Source organism: Pongo abelii, chromosome 10 (assembly GCF_028885655.2).
Source record: "Pongo abelii isolate AG06213 chromosome 10, NHGRI_mPonAbe1-v2.0_pri, whole genome shotgun sequence".
Taxonomy (NCBI): Eukaryota; Metazoa; Chordata; class Mammalia; order Primates; family Hominidae; genus Pongo; species Pongo abelii.
Window position 1 is genome coordinate 70,721,916 of NC_071995.2, and position 21,859 is coordinate 70,743,774.

General features: G+C 33.8%; 1 protein-coding gene across 2 annotated transcripts in view; it reads left to right on the plus strand.

Moving 5' to 3' along the window:
- TRHDE (thyrotropin releasing hormone degrading enzyme) overlaps positions 1-18,736 on the plus strand; it is a 392,470-nt gene extending 373,734 nt beyond the window's left edge. For both annotated transcript variants that reach the window (XM_002823522.6, XM_054527400.2), the window contains 4 exons: positions 8,297-8,464; positions 8,998-9,138; positions 12,122-12,203; positions 18,244-18,736. In XM_002823522.6, the coding sequence (XP_002823568.4) occupies positions 8,297-8,464; positions 8,998-9,138; positions 12,122-12,203; positions 18,244-18,387 (535 nt within the window). In that variant the 3' untranslated portion in view covers positions 18,388-18,736. The remainder of the gene's footprint in view (positions 1-8,296; positions 8,465-8,997; positions 9,139-12,121; positions 12,204-18,243) is intronic.
- The last annotated feature ends 3,123 nt before the right edge of the window (positions 18,737-21,859 follow it).

Sequence of the window (21,859 nt, forward strand, 5' to 3'; positions counted from 1 at the left end):
GCAGGAAGCACTGGATTCTTCTTCCTTTGACAAACACAATGATTCAGCAGCAATTTATGGGCAAATTCCCTTTGTGAGAAATCCAGAAACTAGTTGAAATGTTCCTGTATCATTAGTGAGTGTAAAACCATTCATCAAAGCTAGTAGAGAGATTCAGGACACACTTATCAGAATCTCTACTCCCTAGCACATAGTCAAATGATCAGAAAGAGAATTCCTCCTCCCGGCTTCTCCTAGGGGAGAAATGAGGTAGGTTCACGCATTGAGTATCTTAACATTTTCAAGGGTATCCCCAGAAGACTGGCTTCTGTCTTGCCTGCCTTGGAACTCTAAAAAGTCTAGCACAATCTAGCTGTATGAGGGAGAATGGAGATGGTGGCTTGAGCTAGAGATGCCATATTTTCTTTCCCTTGGTCAGCATAGAGTGATGGGAAAAAAAAAATCCCAATTCTTGACAGACTCTTAGGGAGAGATTTGATCCATGCTTCCAGTGCTTCAATGTTTCTGGTGCTGCCCAAAGAATGAGCATTTGCTTCACTAGTCTTGGAGCTCTGACAGACCTGCCATAGTCTAGCTAGCTGGAGGAGGACAGAGATAGATAGGAGTTTGGACTAGTAAATGTCATAGATCTTTTCTATTGCTCAGCACAGAGCAAATAGAGGGAAAATCCCAGCTCTTGATTTCCCCATGGGGAGGGAAAGAGTTGATCTGTGCATCCACTGCTCAAACTTCTCTGGGGCGCCCCAAAGAATTAACATCCTACTTCTCAGTCTTGGCATTCTGATGGGCCTGGTGCAGGCTAGCCACCGAGGGGAGAACAGAAGCAGTGGCTTGGACTGTTAAGACACTGCAGCTTCTCCCCAGCTCAGCACAGAGCAAGTAGACAAAACCAAAGCTGCCTGCTTCTCCCTGGGAATAAAGACAGTTAGTAGAGGTTCCCAGACTCTCTAGCCAGGCTATTGGGTGAGTATCTTCTTCTGTACAAGGGCAGTTTGTGAATTTGGAGAAGTAATTAATTGATGTGTAGACATGAACTGATAGTCAGAAAAAAATAAAAATCTAGGAAAGATGTCCCAAACAAAGGAACAAGATAAATCTTCAAAAGTTGACCATAATGAAACATATGATTTACCTGACAGTTGCTTCAAAATAACTATCATAAAGAAGATCACTGAAGTGATGAGTACAGTGCATTAAAAACTGATAATTTAAACAAGGAGATATAAAACATTTAAAAGTACTAAACAGGTGATGAAGCTGAACAACACAATAACATAACTGAAAAATTTACTATTAATAGAAGGGTTAAACAGCAGATCAGATTCGTGAAGATGGATTGATCAGCAGCCTTAAAGACAAGTATTTAAAAATTTACTTAGAAGAGCAAAAATGTAAAATAATGAAAAGAAGTGAAGAAAGCTTAAGGGACTTTTGGGATACCAGCAAGTGGACCAATATATACATCATGTAAGTCCAAGAAGCAGAAAATAAAGAGAAAGGACTAGACAGCTCTTTCAAAGATATAATGGCTGAAAACGTCACAAATCTAGAGAAGGAAATGGACATTCAGAGGCAAAAAGCCCAAGCACCCCAAATAAAGTGACCTTAAGGAAATGTACATCAAGACACATTATAATTAAATTGGCAAAAGTAAAAAAGATAATTTTGAAAGCAGCAAAAGGAAAGTGACTTGGCACCTGCTAAGGAACACTTCTTATAGAAATATCAAAAGATTTTTCAGCAGAAATCTTGCAAGCTAGAAGGAAGTGGGATTATATATTCAAAATGCTGAAAAGAAAAAGAAAATTGTCAACCAAGAAAACTATACAAGCAATAATGTCATTTACAAATAAAAGAAAAATAATGACTTTCTCAGACAAACAAAAGCTAAGTGAGGTCATCACCAGCAGACTTGCCTTGAAAGAAATGCTAAAGGAAATTCAAGTTGAAATAAAAGGATGCTAAACAGCAACAAAATAGCATAAGAAAGTATGAAACTCATTGGTAAAAATCAACATATAGATAAATACAAATACTTTATTACTGTAATGGTGGTGGGTAAATAATTTTTAATTCTAGTATAAAATTTAAATGACAAAAGTATTAAAATGAATATGACTAAAATATATTAAAAGGTACACAATATGAATAGGTACAAATTGTGAAAACAATAACAGTGTGAGGACAGGAGTTAAATTGTGGAGTTTTTGTGTGCATTTAAGCTTAACTTGTTATCAGCTTAAAATAGACTGTTATAAGATATGTATACATCAAGGTAAGCACACTAATAAAGCCCTAGAAATTACATAAAAGAGAGGGAAAAACAAATCACAGCATATCAATATAAAAACTCGAAAAAAGGAAGATGGCAAGAGAGAAAAAGACAGGAAAAAAATGAGACCAATAGAAAACAGTTTTGTTAAAATGGCAAAAATAAATTCTTCCCTATCAATATTACCTTAGATGTAAATGGATTAAACTTCCCAATCAAAAAAAAAAGTGGCTGAATGGATTAACAAAGCAAGACCTACATGTATAGTGTCTGTAATAGTCTCACTTTAGCTTTAAGGACACATATAGGCTGAGAGTGAAGGAATGGAAAAAGATACTCTGCAAATGGAAAACCAGAAGAAAGCAGTTGTGGCTATGTTTATATCAGAGAAAACAGACTTTAAGTCAAAAACCATCACAAAAACAAAGAAGGGCACTATGTTATAATAAAAGTGTCAAACCACTGGAAAGATATAACAAATTATAAACATATATGCATTCAACATTAGAGCACCTAAATATATAAAGCCAATATTGACAGAACTGAAGGGAGAAATAAAAAACATTAAAAATAGTAGTATTCAACTTTTAATAATAAACAAAATATCCAGACAGAAAATCAATAAGGAAAGAGAGGGCTTACAACACTATAAACCAAATGGACTTAACAGACTAACACATATCCTACCGTCTGACAACAGAATATACATTCTTCTAAAGCACACATAGAACTTTCTCCCAGTTGGATTACATGTTAGGTCATAAAACAAGTCTTAACAAATTTAAGAAGATTGAGATTATACCACATACTTTTCCTAAACAAAATGAAGTGAAACTAGAAATCAATAGCAAAAAGAAAATGGAAAAATTTACAAGTATGTGGATTAAGCAAGATACTCTTGAACAACAATTGAGTCAAGAAATCCAAAAGGAAAGTAAAAACTACATCAAGACAAACAAAAATGAAAGCACAATGAATGCACATCATACTGAAACTTATGGGATATAGTAAAAGCAGTACTAAGAGGGAAGTTTATTGTAATAAATACCTATATTTATAATGAGCTGAAACTACCTTTACACCTCAAGGAGATAGAAAAAGAAGAACAAACTATCCACATAGTTAGCAAAAGGGAGGAAATAACAAAGATAAGAACAAAAAAATAGAAAACAGAAAAACAATAGAATAAATCAGACAAGATAAAATTGATAAATCTTAAACTAGATTAGTTAATAAAAAAGAGAAGACTCAAATAAAAAGAGAAATGAAGGAGTAGATATTACAACTGATGCCACAGACATAAAAAGGATCAAAAGAAACTACTATGAACAATTACATGCCAACAAATGAAATAACAGAAAAATGGACATGCTCCTACAAAATGTAGCTTATCAAGACTAACCAATGAAGAATTGGCAAGTCTGTACAGATCTATAACTGGGATGGAGATTGAATTAGTAATAAAAAACCTCTCTACAAGAAAAACCTAGGACTAGATGACTTCACTGAAAGGTGAATTCTACCAAACATTTAAAGAATCCTGCAAGCCTTCTGAAACTTTCGAAAACATTGATGAGGAACACTTCCAAACTTATGTTACCAGCATCACCCTGGTAGCAAAGCCAGGTGAAGACATCACAAGAAATGAAAACTACAGGTAAATACCCCTATGCAGAAATCCTCTACAGAATACTAGCAGCCTGAAACCAATATTACATTAAGGGATAATATACCATGACCAGCTGGTATTTATTTCTGAGATGCAAGGATGCTTCCACATACAAAAATCAATTAATGTTATATACCACCTTATTAGAATAAATGATAAAAATCACATGATCATCTCAATAAATACAAAGCACTGACAAAATTTAACATCCTTTTATGATAAAAAAAAAACTTCTCAACAAATAAGGAATAAAAGGGAAGTGCCTCAACATAATTAAGGCCATATATGAAAAGCCTGCAATTAACATTATACTCAGTGGTGAAAAATTGAAAGCTTTTCCTCTACAACCAAGAACAAAATCAGAATACCTCCTTTAACCACTTGTATTAAACATAGTACTGGAAACCTTAGCCAGAGAAAATAGGAATGAAAAATAAATAAACGGCATCCTAATTGAAAAGGGAGAAGTAAAATTGTCCCTGTTTGTACATGACATGATCTCATATGTTGAAATCCCTAGAGTCTCCACCAAAAACCATTAGAACTAATAAACAAATTCAGTATATTTTCAGGATATAAAAATCAACACACAAAAATCAGTAGTGTTTCTATACACTAACAATAAGCTATCTGAAAAGTAACTCAGGAAAGCAATCTCACAACAGCATCAAAAAGAATAAAATAGGCTGGGCATGGCGGCTCATGCCTGTAATCTCAACACTTTGGGAGGCCAAGGTGGAAGGATCACTTGAGGCCAGGAGTTTGAGACCAACCTGGGAAACATAGAGAGACCCCATCTCTATGAAAAAAAAAATACAAAAATAAACTTTCAAAAGAATAAAATACTTAGAAATAAACTGAACTAAGGAAATGAAAAATGTGTGTACTAAAATCCATAAAACATTGATGAAAGAAAATAAAGAAGACACAAATGGAAAGCCATCTGATGTTCATGGATTGGAAGAATTAATATTTTAAAATTGCAATACTATCCAAAGCAGTCTACAGATTCAATGCAATTTCTATCAAAATTCCAATGACACTAAAAAAAAAAAAAAACAATTCTACAATTCATATGGAGCCACAAAAGACTACTTTAATAGCCAAACCTATCTTGAGAAAGGAAAACAATGCTAGAGGAATCACACTTGCTAATTTTAAAATAAATTACAAAGCTACAGTGGTCAAAATAATATGGTACTATAATAAAGACTGACATATACACCAATTAAACAGAATATAAAGCCAAAAGTAAATTCACAAATATATGCCTAACTGCTCTTCAACAATGGTGACAAATACACAAAAAGATAAAAAAAAAAGATAGTCTTTTCAACAAACTGTGCTGGGAAAACTGGATGTGCACATGCAAAAGAAATAATGAAATTGGATCTTTGTTTTATATACCAGACACAAAAATCAATTCAAAATGAATTAAAGACTTAAATGGGGCCCCAAACTGTAAACTTCTTAAAGAAATCATAGGGGAAAGCTTCATGACATTGGTCTTGGCAATGATTTTCGTGGATATGACATCAAAAGCATAGGCAACACAAAAATAAATTGTGGGATTGCATCAAACTAAAAAGCTTCTGCACAGCAAAGGGAACAATCAACAAAAGTAAAAAGGCAACCCACAGAATGGGAGAAAATATTTGCAAACCATATATCTGAATAAGGGTTTATCTCCAAAATATATAAGACACTCCTTCAACTCAATAGCAAAACAATATTAATCCAATTACAAAAAAGGGTAAGAATTTGAAGACTTTTCTCCCCAGATGACATAGACATGGCCAACAGGTATATGAAAAAAAGTCACTAATCACCAGGAAAATGCAAATGAAAATCACAATGAACTATCACCTCACATTCAGGATAGCTATTATCAAAAAACAAAACACAGCAAATGTTGTCAAGGTTATGGAGAAATCAGTACCCTTCCATACTGCTGATGCGAATGCAAAATAGTACAGCTGCTCTGGTAAACAGTATGGAATGTTCTCAAAAAACTAAAAATAGAACAACAATATAATCCAGCATCCCATTTGTAGATATTTATCTAAAAGAATTGAAATCAAGGTATCAAAAACATATTAGCATTCCCAAGTTTATTGCAGCACTAGTCACATTAGCCATGATGTGGAAACCATCTAAATGTTCATCAACAGATGGATGGATAAAGGAAATGTAGTGTACACATACAATGAAATACTATTCCGACTTTACAAAGCAGGACATTTTTCAATATTGACAATATTTATGAACCTGGAGGACTTTATGCTCAGTGAAAGAGCCAGTCACAGAAAGACAGATATGATTCCACTTATATGAGATATTTTAAAAAGTGAAGCTTATGAAATTAAAGAGTGGAATGATGGTTGCCAGGGGCTGGGTACTTTTACTGATAACTGTCATATATGGCACCAGCATAGTATGTGGCACTGAAGTGCCTTCCAGGCAACATAGTTTAGTATATTCTGTTACTTTTTTTTCTATATTTCTACATGCCTTTTCTTCTTGAACATTGATATTGGAGATTGGTTCTATAGGTGATACAAAAAACCGGACTTAAGGGGCTCTATCCCTATATTCTCTCTAGTATATTAATTGCTTAATAAATACATCTTAGAAAGTAAACTGTTACTATAATATCATGCTTAATATTAAGGAAATGTACATTGATTGATGGGTTAGTGATTTCAGTAGATATTTTATTGTTTTTTCTTGCAAGTTTTTATTCATTCTTTTGGCAAAAGTAGGGCAATAATGCACTCTTGTGCTCTGTAGCCTATAATATACAGAGGAAAAGACCCACCCTCTTTTATAGCTGTTGATTTAAGTTATTAAAGATGGAGGCATCTCTGTAATCTTAACCAGAACTGAGCACATCCTTCAAAATGTGGTGGCAATGCCTTCTTTAGTGATTTCAGGGGTGCCCTGTGTCAAGCTGGTCATAAACACAGCAGAGAGAACATGTCACTAATAATTGAGAAGGCTTTTGTTGGTACTTTCCACAAGGCTTCGAGGGCTGAGATGGAAAACAAGAGAAAGATGTGAAGCTCTTTAATGGTTTATTCTATGTCTGTGTTCCTTTTGTTTCATTAAAAACAAATCAAACGAAATGTTTTCTAATGCCACAAAGAAAAAGGGCTTCAGTTAACAAAATTAAAGTAACTTTTCTCCAAATACTTTATTTGTTGAAAAAGACAGAATAAGTTCAGCCTTTTCTGGGAACATTAATTTTGTATGATACTTTCTTAGAATTCTACACACTTGGTATAGTGCCACATATTCTGATTGTAGCCCTTCTTAGCTGCTTAACAAAATGAGATTCAGATCATCTTACTGGTAGTTATTCACACAATTCTTCCTGTTTTCCAAATACTCCTTTAATCATAGCAGTATTTTAATCATCATGGTCCTAAATCTTTAGAAGGCATTGTTTGCTTTTGCTATCCAGAGAAAGCAGTATATAACTGCCACACTCAAATTATTAACGAGAAATTTGATAATAGATTAGTGAATGTTGAAAAAAAGCAAAATTAAATTTTGAAACTTTTAGAAGTATTGGAGCATTTTTTCAGAGAAGCATATTAAAAAGTCAGTAAATGTAGGGTACATACCAAAACTTAAAGAAATAATATTTAGTAAGAAAAATCACTAAGGCAAAGTAGGGATGAAAATTTACAACTTATGAATAGCCAAGTCTAATTAAATTTACTGTTTCCCACTCTAATATTGCATTTTGGATCAAAGTCAAATTTTAGTATATTTTAAGTTATTTTATAAACATAGGAAAAAATAACTTTCTACTTATGTTTTGGTATCTGTTTATTACCTATATTTATAATCTTCTAGGTCTCCAAAATTTGGAGAGTTGCTTGAGAAAATTACTTACAGAGAAAGTTATCTAAGAATTTAAGAGAAAATGTTTCTGTTCTATCCAAATTAATTAGTCTCCTCAACTGGTACTTTCTTGACATTCTTGGGTCTACCAATTATGAGAGCAAAATCTTTGTGTAATAAACATATTAAAGTTGGTGAAAAGATAAAATGCCTTATTTTCATGGGTTTGTGAAGCATTTATGTTACTATTTTTGTTTAAGTATAGTCAAGAGTGGAAATAATAATTATGTTCAAAACTACCTTTGAATAAAAGACATTATTTTATTCATCCAGTGAGAAATATTTTTAAAATATTATTACTATGTAGTACTCTGTTTCAGGTAAAATCTAATTAGCAAAATAATCTTTTAAAAAACTGACTATAGTAAATAAAGCAAAACATGTCTTTATTTTCAATACTGTTAAGCTTTTAATTAATAGAAAACCACCATGGGTTGCTTCTTTAGAATACCACTAAATGTTAGAGACATCGTATACTGTACAGGAGTGTCACTACTGGATGAGGATGTCTGGGAATTCATATGGATGAAATTCCATTCCACCACAGCAGTTTCTGAGAAGAAAATATTATTGGAAGCCTTAACTTGCAGTGATGACAGGAATTTATTAAACAGGTAGGCCGACTGATTTTCTAGATTTGTTTCTGTAATGAAAGTATTCTCTGTTAATCAAATTGCTCTGAAGTTGCTTTTATTTACTTGAATATATGTTAGTTATTTTAAAATATATCTTCCTAAACATGAGGAAAACTGCCATGTTAATGACTAAAGCTACTTGATTTCAGAGGTTATATCTTTTTATGAGTAATTATTTTATATAATTTATGTATGTTTAAGAAGATATTTCAATATAAAAGGAAGTGTTTAGTATAAAGAATTTAAAAGGAGAATTTGAATCATCAAACCAGAATTGTGATTTATCCTTCCACAAGATTTTTTTGAAAGTTTAGTGTTTTTAATTAAAATACTATGAGTTTGATCCTCTTTTATAAACAGAAATGTGTTCTGTTTATAAGTTTGCATTATTAAAGATTGTACTAGACTATTCTTTTGAAGAATATGACAAACTAGGTCCTACAATTTTAGTAAGATTATAAAAATGTTTAAGTTATTGGACTAAAAATTTTTACAAAATTCTATCTTTGTAGGCTTCTAAATCTGTCACTGAATTCTGAGGTGGTGCTGGATCAAGATGCAATTGATGTCATAATCCATGTAGCTCGAAATCCACATGGCCGAGACCTTGCCTGGAAGTTTTTCAGGGATAAATGGAAGATATTAAATACCAGGTAGAAATTAGAATTCTTACTTGAATGAGTAAATTAAAGCCAAAATACGAGGAATAAAGGCCCAAGTTTTGTGTTAAAGCTAAGATCCATGCAATAGGATTAGATTTAAAAATATTCAACCATGGTGAATGTTGCCACTCCCGTGGAACTCCAAATTATTTTTAAAATTCTGTAATATAATTCATTTATTAAAATTGATAAACTTAATTAATTATATGTGCAAACATTTGGAGTATAAAAGGTTTAGCTGAGCAACTTTCCTGGAAAATCTATCAAAATATCCAAAGTTGAAGACACTGTATCAATAAAACCCCTGTATCTTGAATATGTTATAGAAATGATTTATAAATACAGTGGTATTATAAAAATAAAACTTTAATTACTTCCATATAATTGTTTTAAATTTTCTTTAAATATAAATATCTTAAAATACCTGAATAAAACCATGATGTAGAGAAGGAATATTAATCATTTGACTCATTGTATAATTCCAGTTGCAGTAAAATTTATTCCCAGGACATCTTGTTTCATGGTGAGAATTCTTTAGCCTCAATTTTATAAGATATTTCATTATGTGTTTAAATATATTATAATACACACTAATTTATTACTCTGATCATCTCTATGGCCTATTAAAATTCAATTTATTACAGAGCGTGTAAATGCTTCTTGTTTTTCTTTAACTTAAATGTTCCCAGACAGTAAGCAGACCTACTGTTCTGTCTCTGAAAAGCTAGTGTGTAAACTTTATTATTTTTAAGCATACCTTCATCAGTTGCCCTGGTATAATGAGTTCAATTAGAATGGCTGTGTCATATTAAAACGCTCTATCCATAGGTGTGTCAATGTCAGAAAACACTGATATTTCTATAAGACATATCACTTCCCTAGTGCAGGTTCTCATCTCTTCCCAGTACTCTTACGATAATAGCCTTCTGTCTCACTGCCTCTATAATTATATAAACACACTTTGGCCTCTTCCCTTCATCCCAAGAACCTTTCAGAAAAGCAAATGTGATATTTCCCTGCTATAAAACTTTCTATGTGAGATTTATAATCTAAGCCCCTTAATATGTCCTCTGCATATTTTGTCAGCATCTTGTTCTTCAATCCCCAGGCTCACAATGTATCAGTGTATGGACTAATTTTTTTTTTTTTTTTTTTTGAGACAAGGTCTCACTCTGTCACTCAGGCTGGAGCACAGTGGCACAATCACAGCTCTTTGCAGCCTTGACCTCCTGAGCTCAGGTGATCCTTCCACTTCAGTCTCCTGAGTAGCTGGGACTACGGAGATACACCACCACACCCGGCTAATTTTTCTATTTTTTGTAGAGACAAGGTTTCCCCATGTTGCCCAGGCTGGTCTCGAACTCCTGAGCTCAAGCAACCCACCTGCCTTAGCTTCCCAAAAGTGCTGGGATCACAGGCGCCTTGGCTTGTGTGCACTGTTAATATCAAACTGCTTGTAGTTGTCTGCACAAACCATGTCTTTTCACGTCTCTTTGTCTTTGTTTGTGTTCATCTTCTGCCTAAAATTACTTTCTTTCCTGTTGCTCAGAACTACTCCATGGTCAATCTAGATGCCATTTTCTCTCAGAAGCCATTCCCAAGACCTTACAGATAAAGAAATCCTCTCTGAGCACTGTGTATAATTTTATCACCACTACATTTAGCCACAATAAGTGCAAATGATCTGATTACATATCTAGCTCTTCAACTGGATAGTATAATACCTTCAAGGAACAGACTGTACCTTATTATATCTTCACAGGACAATATAAGTAAAAACAACTAACACTTCTTTAGAAAAAGAATTGTTATTTGTCTGGATAGTTGGACAATTTTGTACCCACATACTGATTGAAAATGATCACTCACATTATTATTGAATGCCTATTTGTTTGCTTTTACTTAGCTAACTTTTTTTTCTGTGGAATAGTTCAATGTCAGAATTACAACAAATCTCAGTGGTCATTTAGTTCAACCTTCTCATTTTATAGATGAGAAAACTAAGTTCTACAGAAGCTAAATTAAATCTTAAATTAGATGCTTAAGATCCTACAAGTTAGGGAAGCACTAGAAAACCTCTTATAACAGTGTGTAGATCCTTGTCTTTAAAAACCCAGTCTTATTTTTATTGTACTTACCTTAGTTCTAAAAGTATGATAACCTGTGATAGGTATCCTTAGCATAGAAGGGACAAATCAGTAAAATGAGAATTCTTTTCAACTCACTGACACAAGTTGTTCCTTGTCTTGGGTCAAAAGTCAAGTAATTTTGTTTGTAGTACAAGGATTAGGCAATCCAAATGAACAAGTAGATGTTTTACTTTAATGTACACATGAAAAAAGCTAATATTTTGGAGAATATTTTTGAGAATGCATTTTGCCTCAGCTTCTAAGAATGAAATATAAAAATGCATTTTTGAGAATGTATTTTGCCTCAGTTTCTAAGAATGAAATAAGAAAATGCATTTTTGAGAATGCATTTTGCCTCAATTTCTAAGAATAAAATAATATGAAAATGCCAGTGTCAATTATGACTAATCATATCAAAGGATCTGACAGTGCCCAGGTTGATCCTGCAGCTCCTCTTGCCTTTTATGGAATCATTTTCCCTTCCAGTAAGCTAGGTTGCTTTGTAATTGAAAGTTTTAAAATATTTTGTTCTCAGGCCTTGGCTTGGAAATATACTGTTAATCCCTAAATCCAGTTTTAGAGGGCCCCTTTAAAAAATTTGCTACAACTCAGACTTCTCTGAAACACTGTGAACCATATTAGGTGGGACCTGATGATATCCCACAGCCATAACTCGTTGTCCCTCCCTGACTCCCTAGAGAAATGGGCTTGAGTGCTCAGAGATCTGGCAGTCTCTGACAACATTGAGCAAATGGAACCCTTGAGAAAACTCTAAAAAATCTTTGTAGTAATATTTTTTTAAATTACAACCTGCATTGACATTAAGACTCTTTTTTTCTTTTGAGGTATGGAGAAGCATTGTTTATGAATTCCAAACTCATCAGTGGTGTCACAGAATTTCTTAATACTGAAGGTGAACTCAAAGAGGTAAATATTTTAAGATGAAATCTAATTATTTTCTTTTATAAACATTTGAAATTATGCATTTACTTCAGTCATTTCTTTCCAACAGATTCACATCCATTCCTTTTACTTACACAGGCACACCACACACACACACACACACACGTTAAAGACTACTCAATTCATAATTTGCAAAGGGTATTTTTACATGTCAAACATTGAAGGCCTGCAAGGAATGTTTGAATGTAGTAATTTTCAAACCTGGAGACCCACAATCCACTTCAGAGATCATTGATCCAATCAGCTATTCCTCAAATGATTCTATTAACCTACTGTAGGATTCACTAAATAACAAAACCATCCTGTCAATGACTCAGTATTTGTATAATGGACAAAGGTTGGTGTTGAGATATAGACCATGTGTCTCACTGCTTTCTGGTCAGCCTTAAACAGACAACGGACATACTGTACATAATAATATTGCTTTGTGCTATGTAGCCTCTTAAATGAAACAAATTCTTAAGTGTAGAAAGGAGCATATCTGGTAATACATATTGATATTAATAAATTGCTTTAAAACTGCTTGGTGCAATCACAAATGAATTTTATTAGTGAAAATAAACTTGATTTTTAAGGACTGGTGTCCAGGTTATGGAGTATCTAACATTTCCTTACTATGTTGTTTCTGGTGTATTACTCTGGAAATTTAAGCCAGCTAGTTTTGTTTGTTTTGCCATTAAGTAACCTCACTAATATAGAGAGATGAGAAATACGGAGAGGGTTAAGGAGGAAGGAAAAATAAGCAAAATATAGACTCTTTTAATTGATTACAATGGATCGCGCTTGAAACATTGATTGCCTTTTCTTGTGCTCCTGTTCTCCATTGTAAAATATAGCTGATATTTGACATTGAGAATGATGGTTTTCTCAGTTTTCACTGACAAAATGCCTAATGCTGTGCCTCACAGCTAATCACACTGAGCACCATTCCCTAGAAGCATCAACCCTGGCACCATCCTTAATATCTTCTAATATTGTCCAGTTTCTTATGATTATCCCGTGTGCACTAACTTGGTTTCTTTCACACCATGAGCTAAGCTAAGCTAAGTCTCTGATTGTAATGATTTGAAATTCAGTCTTTATCCCTGCTATGTGTGTTCCCAACCCTGAAGGATTAAATTTGAAAGCCCCAGAACATATTTTACTATTTTTTAAATAAAGGAAGCTAAATGGAAAGGACTGTTTTCATATCCATAAAAAACAGAAAGAAAGAACAATTAAATTAATGATTGCTTCCAATTTTCTCTGTATCTAAATGAAGTACTTTTAATTTCATGATTTCACATTCAATAATCTGGGAATTAAAGACTCATTTAGTCACAACCTGCGCAGCCATTGAAGTGAGCACAAAGCAAAATCTCTCCTTCTTCTCTTCTTTCCTGTTTGCCTCCTTCGTTTTCTGCGCTTCTCTCCTTCTCTTTTATCTCCTCTCCTCCCTACCTCTCTCTGATCCCTTCTCTAATTTTTCTTCTTCTTGCTTTCCTCTAACTCCGTTTGCCTTTCATATTTTCCTGGACTTGGTATTACCCAGGCTATGAAAAGAAAATATTTTAGACATTTAATTGATTTTATCACATACTGACTGTTTTGTCTTACATATTTCACTGATTTATTAAATTTTTACACTTTATTTAATTGCCATTTTAGATATTTCAAAGTGCTCCTATAATGAAGGGTTAATTTCAAAATTGAAACTAAATTATGGCTTTTATTTCATTATCTACAAAGCAGCTAACGTCATAATGCAGTCTCTAAGTGGCATGAGGAATGAATCTCTTCACTCTGGAGTTATTTACTCTGGCTTTGCAGTTTAACAGGTGCTGCCTGAGGCTTTTTAATACTTACATCATCTATAAGATTGAGGAACATTATTGTCAGATGGGGTGGGGGTTTTGGTTTTTATGATGATAACCCCCCTTTCTTAAATAGAAAAGGCTGAGGAGAATTCACTTGCATTCTACCATAACCCATAAGCCTCATAAGCAGAAAGCTCAATGGGCTCCCTTTGGATATGGCATATTCTTATTTCTAAGGGTTTATAGATCAAAAGGGAATCAGCATCTTTATGAATTCTGAAAACTCATTCCAGATTTTAATGATCCACATCAGCTTTAGGTGGATTCAGTAAAGACGCTTACATTGTTCCGTGGTTTTCTCCCAAAAACAGTATTCTAGTACCTGAAACTGGAGTTTCCTTTTAATTTTAATTGCATGGCTCTAGCAATTTGAACAATATCACTCCATAAGGCAATCTGTTATTTATTTAATTTTAAACTAATGGAGACGATCTTCTTGAACCTCAGAGGCCCTTGCCATTTTTCCACATTAATGACTATTAACCAATCCTTTCGCGTGCCCATTTTTCTGCTTTTTAAACCTAACATACCTCACTGCTGTGGAGGAACATAGATCCTATGCATCAAAGGCATTACATTTACAGTTTTAATATTGAAGATATAAACTTTATAATAGGGCAATAGTTAATTCTATTCATTTACATAGTTATTAAGAGTATATTATGTTTTACAATCTACTCTAAAAATAATTTATCTTATGATGTTGATATCTAGGATACCCTGAAATAAGAGGAAATTGTAATGCCAGAATCTTTTTAATAGAAAAATTAACAAACATGCTTCAAAGTTTTATGCTAAGATGATGGGGGCACAAACAACATTGCCATTTACTAAATGTTATTTTATAAAAGTGCCTAAACTTGCAAGATTTTAAAATAAAACCATATTATGGTATAGTTAGAAAACACAATAAAAAAAAAAAAAAAACAACTAATGGTGTAGGGTCCAGCCCTACGGGGCTTAGCAGGTATTCTCCCCGTTTGCAGAGACAAGAGATTGTAAGAAATAAAGACACAAGACAAAGAGATAAAGAGAAAACAGCTGGGCTCCGGGGACCACTACCACCAAGATGAGGAGACCGGTAGTGGCCCCGAATGGCTGGGCGTGCTGATATTTACTGTATACAAGACAAGGGGGCAGGGTAAGGAGGGTAAGTCATCCAAGTGATTGATAAGGTCAAGCAAGTCACATGATCATGGGACAGGGGGCCCTTCCCTTTTAGGTAGCCAAAGCAGAGAGAGAAGGCAGCATATGTCAGCGTTTTCTTCTATGCACTTATAAGAAAGATCAAAGACTTTCACTATTTCTTCTACCGCTATCTACTACGAACTTCAAAGAGGAACCAGGAGTACAGGAGGAACATGAAAGTGGACAACGAGCATGGCCATTGAAGCACAGCACCACAGGGAGGGGTTTAGGCCTCCGGTTGTCTGTGGGCGGGCCTGGATAATATCCAGCCTCCCACAGGAAGCTGGTGGAGCAGAGTGTTCCCTGACTCCTCCAAAGAAAGGAGACTCCCTTTTGCGGTCTGATAAGGAACGGGTGCCTTCCCTGGCACTGGCATTACCGCTTGACCAAGGAGCCCTCAAGCGGCCCTTATGCGGGCGTGACAGAGGGATCACCTCTTGCCTTCTAGGTCACTTCTCACAATGTTCCTTCAGCACCTGACCCTATTCTCGCCGGTTATTCCTAGGTTATGTTAGTAATGCAACAAAGAGTAATATTAAAAGCTAATGATTAATAATGTTTATACTAATGATTGATAATTGTCCATGATCATCTCTATATCTAATTTGTATTACAACTTTTCTTTATTCTAACTATTTTCTTTATTACACTGCTACAGTTTGTGCCTTCAGTCTCTTGCCTTGGCACTTGGGTAATTCTTCGCCCACAAATGGAAGCATAAATCCTACCAAAGAGTGGAAGAAATAAGCAAACTAGAATGCTAACTGCTTTCTTTTACCCCAAGCCCTCTAAGGTGAGGCAGGGGTTTGTAAAGCACTGTGAGCGTGCACTAGGGCCAGTCAGAGGCAATTCCAACCACATGTTGGATATCAGAGCTATGGAGAATTATGGGGCATAAGATCAATTAATGGCAACTGTAGAAAGTAGGCCAGATGTGTTCTGATGAATAAGTTCCTCATAAGATACATATGAGGCACTTCAGACTGTCTCAGCCCACAAGGGGAGTATTTACTGCACTTAAATTATGATTTAAGAAGTGAATCTCTAGAGACCCACCAGTTCACATTTTCTATTGAGAGTTCTTTTGCAGGATAATCCAGCCTACTATCTCTCTGTCAATAAACGTTCATATTCAAACCCATAGTTTGCCTTTCAGGAGGACTTAAGAGTTTTATTTTATGTGTTTAGGTTGGCTTACCATCTCATAAGGAAGCCAAGAGCATGCTCCACAGAGTTAAAGTTGCTAAAGGGTCATTTATGACTCTCTGGTGTATTCAGTGACTGCCTAGGAAAAAAAGTAATAATTCAGAATATACTTTAAAAGGAGCATATGTAATTTTTTTCTGATTGACCTATAACATGTAAATAATGCCATTATAATATCATATTTTTATAATAAATTAAAATGAAATTCAAAACATAGATCAAAATGTATTACTTTTTGCTTTAAGGATATAGACTGGATGAGTCTGAACATAAATATATAAGTACAAATATATTCTTGTGTTAATCAGATAAAGTTTAAAATTATGATTCAAGTGCTTCCATTAGACTTCCCCTTTATATATGTGTGTATATATATATTTCTATCCCCATGGCACAATGCCTGCAACATTTATTAATATTTATTAACTCCAATCCCTTTGCTTCTTCCTTTTTTCTTAATATATGTAATTTGGTCAAATGCCATATCAGTTTTAAGGACAACACCCATAATTCTTTCTTATACATTGGCTACTTTACATGTTTGTTATGAAAGCACAGTGATTTAGAAATCTTCTAAAGGATGTACCTCTGAGATACAGTTATCCATTGCTAATGCTGCTGGGCAAAGGGCTTTGTAGGAAAGCAGAGTAAAAACTCTGAGAAAACCCATCAGTATCATGTAATCAAAGTAACACTTATAAATAAACTAAGCTATCTATGAACTAATTTATAAATTAATTCAGAAAGTTATAACCGCGTTTTAACTCCATCCTCGACTACCATTTCTGCCTGCCCCTGAGCCAATCTTGATACACTGCATTTCTCTCCTGGCATATCCTCCATGTGGCGCCCACCATATGATGAATCACACCCCACACTAATTACACCACATAATGTTTCTGTGTTGCAAGTTGATTTTTCACATTTGTCTATTAGCATCACAATTGTTAGTTCATTGCCAGCTTCTTAAGATATATCAAACGAAAGGAAAAACTTCCGGCATTTAATCTTGAAGTAAAATCTTGGAGTATTTCCAGAGTATGTGAACTCTCCAAATAAAATTTTATGTCAAAAAATATGGCAAAACATTCAAGAATTATAACTTAAATGCTCAGATTCTCTAGCTAAATAAGACCATATCCCTCCTTTATTCTTTCAAAATCTAGTTACACAGGTGATTGCCATGTCATTAATCATACAATTTTCATAGCACCATTACTTTTTTTCCACCAGACAATACTTTGGTTATTCAATGACAACAAAGATAATGTCAAGCCCAATACCACTCATTTTGAGAAGATGAAAAATAACTTTCTCTCTGCAGACAAAATGTGAACTTTAATCTTTATATTCAGTGTTTAAGGCTACTTGGTGCATTGTATACACATTGAAGTTAGAACTAGTGCTTGCCACAATCCCATCAACTGATTTTGAAATGATCAATTAAATGTCTGTTTTAATATCTAATCATGAAACATGAAGCTGAATTTGGAGCCATTTAAGTTGTCATGTCCACTGTTTCCTTTTCTGTTCCAAAATCAATTACATCACAACTAATTGACATAATCTGTCATATTTCATTCAGTTACCAAGCTCATTCCACAGTACTAAATATATCTTCTATAGTGGTTGTGGCATTTTGTTTCAAATATATTCTGTTTTTTAATGTTTCAAATAGATTATTGTTCATGTATGTTGGACATGAGTTCTTTTTAAGACAGGCAGATTTACCATTTAAAAATCTCTTTTTCCAGCTCAAGAACTTCATGAAGAACTATGATGGGGTAGCTGCTGCTTCTTTCTCACGAGCTGTGGAAACTGTCGAAGCCAATGTGCGCTGGAAAATGCTTTACCAAGACGAACTTTTCCAATGGTTAGGAAAAGCTCTAAGACACTAATATATGTATCTTATAAACAATTCAACTCAGAAGTTTATGAGAAGACTCGCTTTTTGTGGAATGAGGAAAATGTACTACATGGAAAATGGCCAGATTTTCAGTGTTAACGTGTGGGAGGAATTTTTTTTTAGTTTTTATTTTTTGGTTTTGGGGAATATTTTTTATTTGTTTCATTCATTCTGTTCTGTTTCTCTACTGGGTGTTCCTCTCTAAAGAAACTCTTGCAAGTGAAACTAGCCATGATTGCTTCAGCTGTACATTCCTTGCTGTACAGGACCAAATATGATAGTGATGCATGTCGATGTTACAGTCAATTTGGAAAAACATATTCAGAATATCTGTGCATGGATATATGGTCCTGCCTGTGTTTCCAGCATGCTTATTTCAAACGTCCAGTGTTGTGTGTGAATATGTGTTACACCTAGGATGGGCATTATGCAAAAGCACAAAGATTATATATGACAATCTGTGTTGCAATGAAAGAAAAACTAAAAACAGAAATGATATTCTCAATTTTGGGCAATGTGAGAGGTAAAATAGCCCTTGACGTGATGAACATCACTTATTTCAGCACTTGGATTGTCTGGCAGTGATTACTGTGTTGCTAACTCATTTTCTTTGAGTTAAAGCTGTGTATACATTTTAAAAGGCATATAGATAGTGTATGCATATGTATATGTACATAGGGAAGCCCCATATGTATATAGTATGTTGTACACTGCACATGTACAAAGAATGTCTTCAGATCAAAGAAAATTTATCTCTTTTTATAAACTTAAGGACAGTTGCAAAAGGCTTCAAGGAATTTATCTCAACATTATTCTTTCTATGTCCTGACTAAATTTCTCAACTGTTATGAATTTTTCATCTACTTCTTGAACAGTGGTCTATTCTGCTACATGAAGATGAATACAAACAAAATTTTTGTATAAACTAACTACTATTCCAGTTCTCCTGTGTCAGTCTTGCCTATAGATTTTGCCATCGTTTTCTGTCAAAGTTCTTTTTGCATGAAACAATTATGCAAACTTAGAATTATTAGTGCTGAAAAAGAGTTTATTTTCCGTCTTGTTTGTTTTCCTACCTTATGTTGAGTAGTCCAGAGAGTTAAAAAAATTCTCTGCATGTTGGTCTTTAAGTCTGTTTTGCTCTAATCCTCCATTAAGCAAGCATACCTCAAGTGGGTCTATTAGCATTTAATGACCTTTTATGCCAGTTGTGCCATCCCTTAAGATGAAAAGTTCCTTTTCTTGTGTTAATGTACAAGCTTTTCTTTTGGCACTAACAACTGTGTTCTACCTGGGAATTTTGAATAGCCATTTTCATGGCTGTGTGTTGTGTAACACAAATGTTTTTAAATGGTATTCTCACCCAGTAGGCCAGCTTTCCAAACATTGCTTAGATGCTGCAAAATTAGCATATTTTAAGTTTACCAGTATAAAATACCAATGCAACTACTCTACATAGCCAAATGTTTATAAATCACTTCTTATTTTCCTGAGGTTTTTCACTCCGCCAAATCTTACAAATCATTGAAAGAAATATATTCTAACAGTACTCACTGAATAGTGAAAATAATTAGACATTTTAGGAACCAGAGCCATAGAATTATTTTAAATTAGTAGAAAAGAGGAGCTATTTCCGAATCTATAGAATAAAGTACCACCTAAAATTGAATTTTATCATATAAGCAAGTAATACCTATTAGTCATACCTAAATTTTTCAGCATTTCATTCAATTAAAATACATGAATTTTAAATATAATATTTTACATGATGTGAATAGGCATGATAATACTTAGTATAAAATCTAAACTTTTTCCATATATCAGAAATGATAAAATCCAGTTACTACATATCACGTTTATAAAATCCTTAATTAACTGAGTAACTTCTAAAACATAACAATAATAAATATCACACTGTGATGGAGGTCCCAAATATGTGCTATATCACCACTGAATTCATGTAATAGATAAGAAAAAAATTAGAGGTGGATGTCTTGTTTTGTGTCATGAATTACTAAAATCTCTTAGTAGTTGTGGTATATTTTTGAGTAAAATTACCATTTCCAGATTTGAGTTTGAAGGGCTTTTATAGTTGTATTTTCCTCCCCACTGTTAATAATCATAATCCTTTTTCAGTATTTTAGTGGCCTTGAACAACTGGTTTATCTACAATCTCAAATCCTAAGTGTATAATTATGTGCAATGTTCAATACCTCATATAATACTTGCTCAACAGTATAGTGGTACCAATGGCATTAAGATGGTGTTTTTGTTCTACATATTTTTCAATAATTTATTCTTTCTAATGTTGAAATTATATCAGGCTTTACCGGTTTTTTTAGTTGTTTAAATAAGTAATATTTTCAAAAGAATAAAATAACCAATGATATCTCTTGGAATAATCTGTAAAATGTGGTTATAAAATTCTATTTTCTACTTAGAGTTTTTATCTTTTCTTTTTTGTCGGCTTTACAAATTATATGTATGCATGAAATAACTAACTGTTGAAAGTGTCCAACCTCCAGCCATAGCAATTTGCTGTGCCAATATATGTACAAAAAAGTAGTTTCAATTAGAAAGGACATTATTTATCACATTGAGCATTAAACATTTCCAGGTAACTTGTAAATAAAAATATTTCCCCATTTTTACACATTTTTTCTTAAAATTTTTCTATAATCTTTGAAGTTTCTAAAATACACAATCTCAACCTCTAAGACTAATATCTACAATACTAGGTCTATTCTTTAGTTTCAATAACATGTGTTTTAGTTGGGTCATAAACTCGCATTACTTTATATTATGTCCAGGACAATTATATCATAGGACTGAGATTTTTGTGATAGTATTATTTACAAATATTATAAGTATAATATCTTGTGAGGCTATTATTAAGGTTATGCCATGTATTGATAAAATGCATTGCTTTCTCAAAGAACTGTTACACATTTTGTTTTATTTGACTCCTCACAAAAACATAATAAATGTTGTGAGCCCTAATATTCTGATGAGAAAACTGGGGCTCAGGTAGCAACATGAGCTATTTAAAACTACAAAATGGGGCTGGGCACAGTGGCTCATGCCTGTAATCCCAGCGCTTTGGGAGGTTGAGGGTGGGAGGATCACTTGAGCCCAGGGGTTTGAGACCAGTCCGGAAAACATATTGAGACCCCATTTCTATAAAAATAAAAATGAAAACTTTTAGCCAGGCATGGTGGTGTGCCCCTGTTGTCCCAGCTACTGGGGAGGCCGAGGTGGGAGAATTATTTAAGTCCAAAAGTTCAGTGCTGTAGTGGGCTATGATCACTGTACTCCAGCCTGGGTGACAGAGTGAGATTCAGTCTCTAAAAAAATAAAATAAAATCACAATGTTGTTATTTTGGGAACCAATATAATAACCTAAGTCTATCACAACATCATTCCCCAGCTAAAATATACATATATGTTGAAAATATCTCTATCCA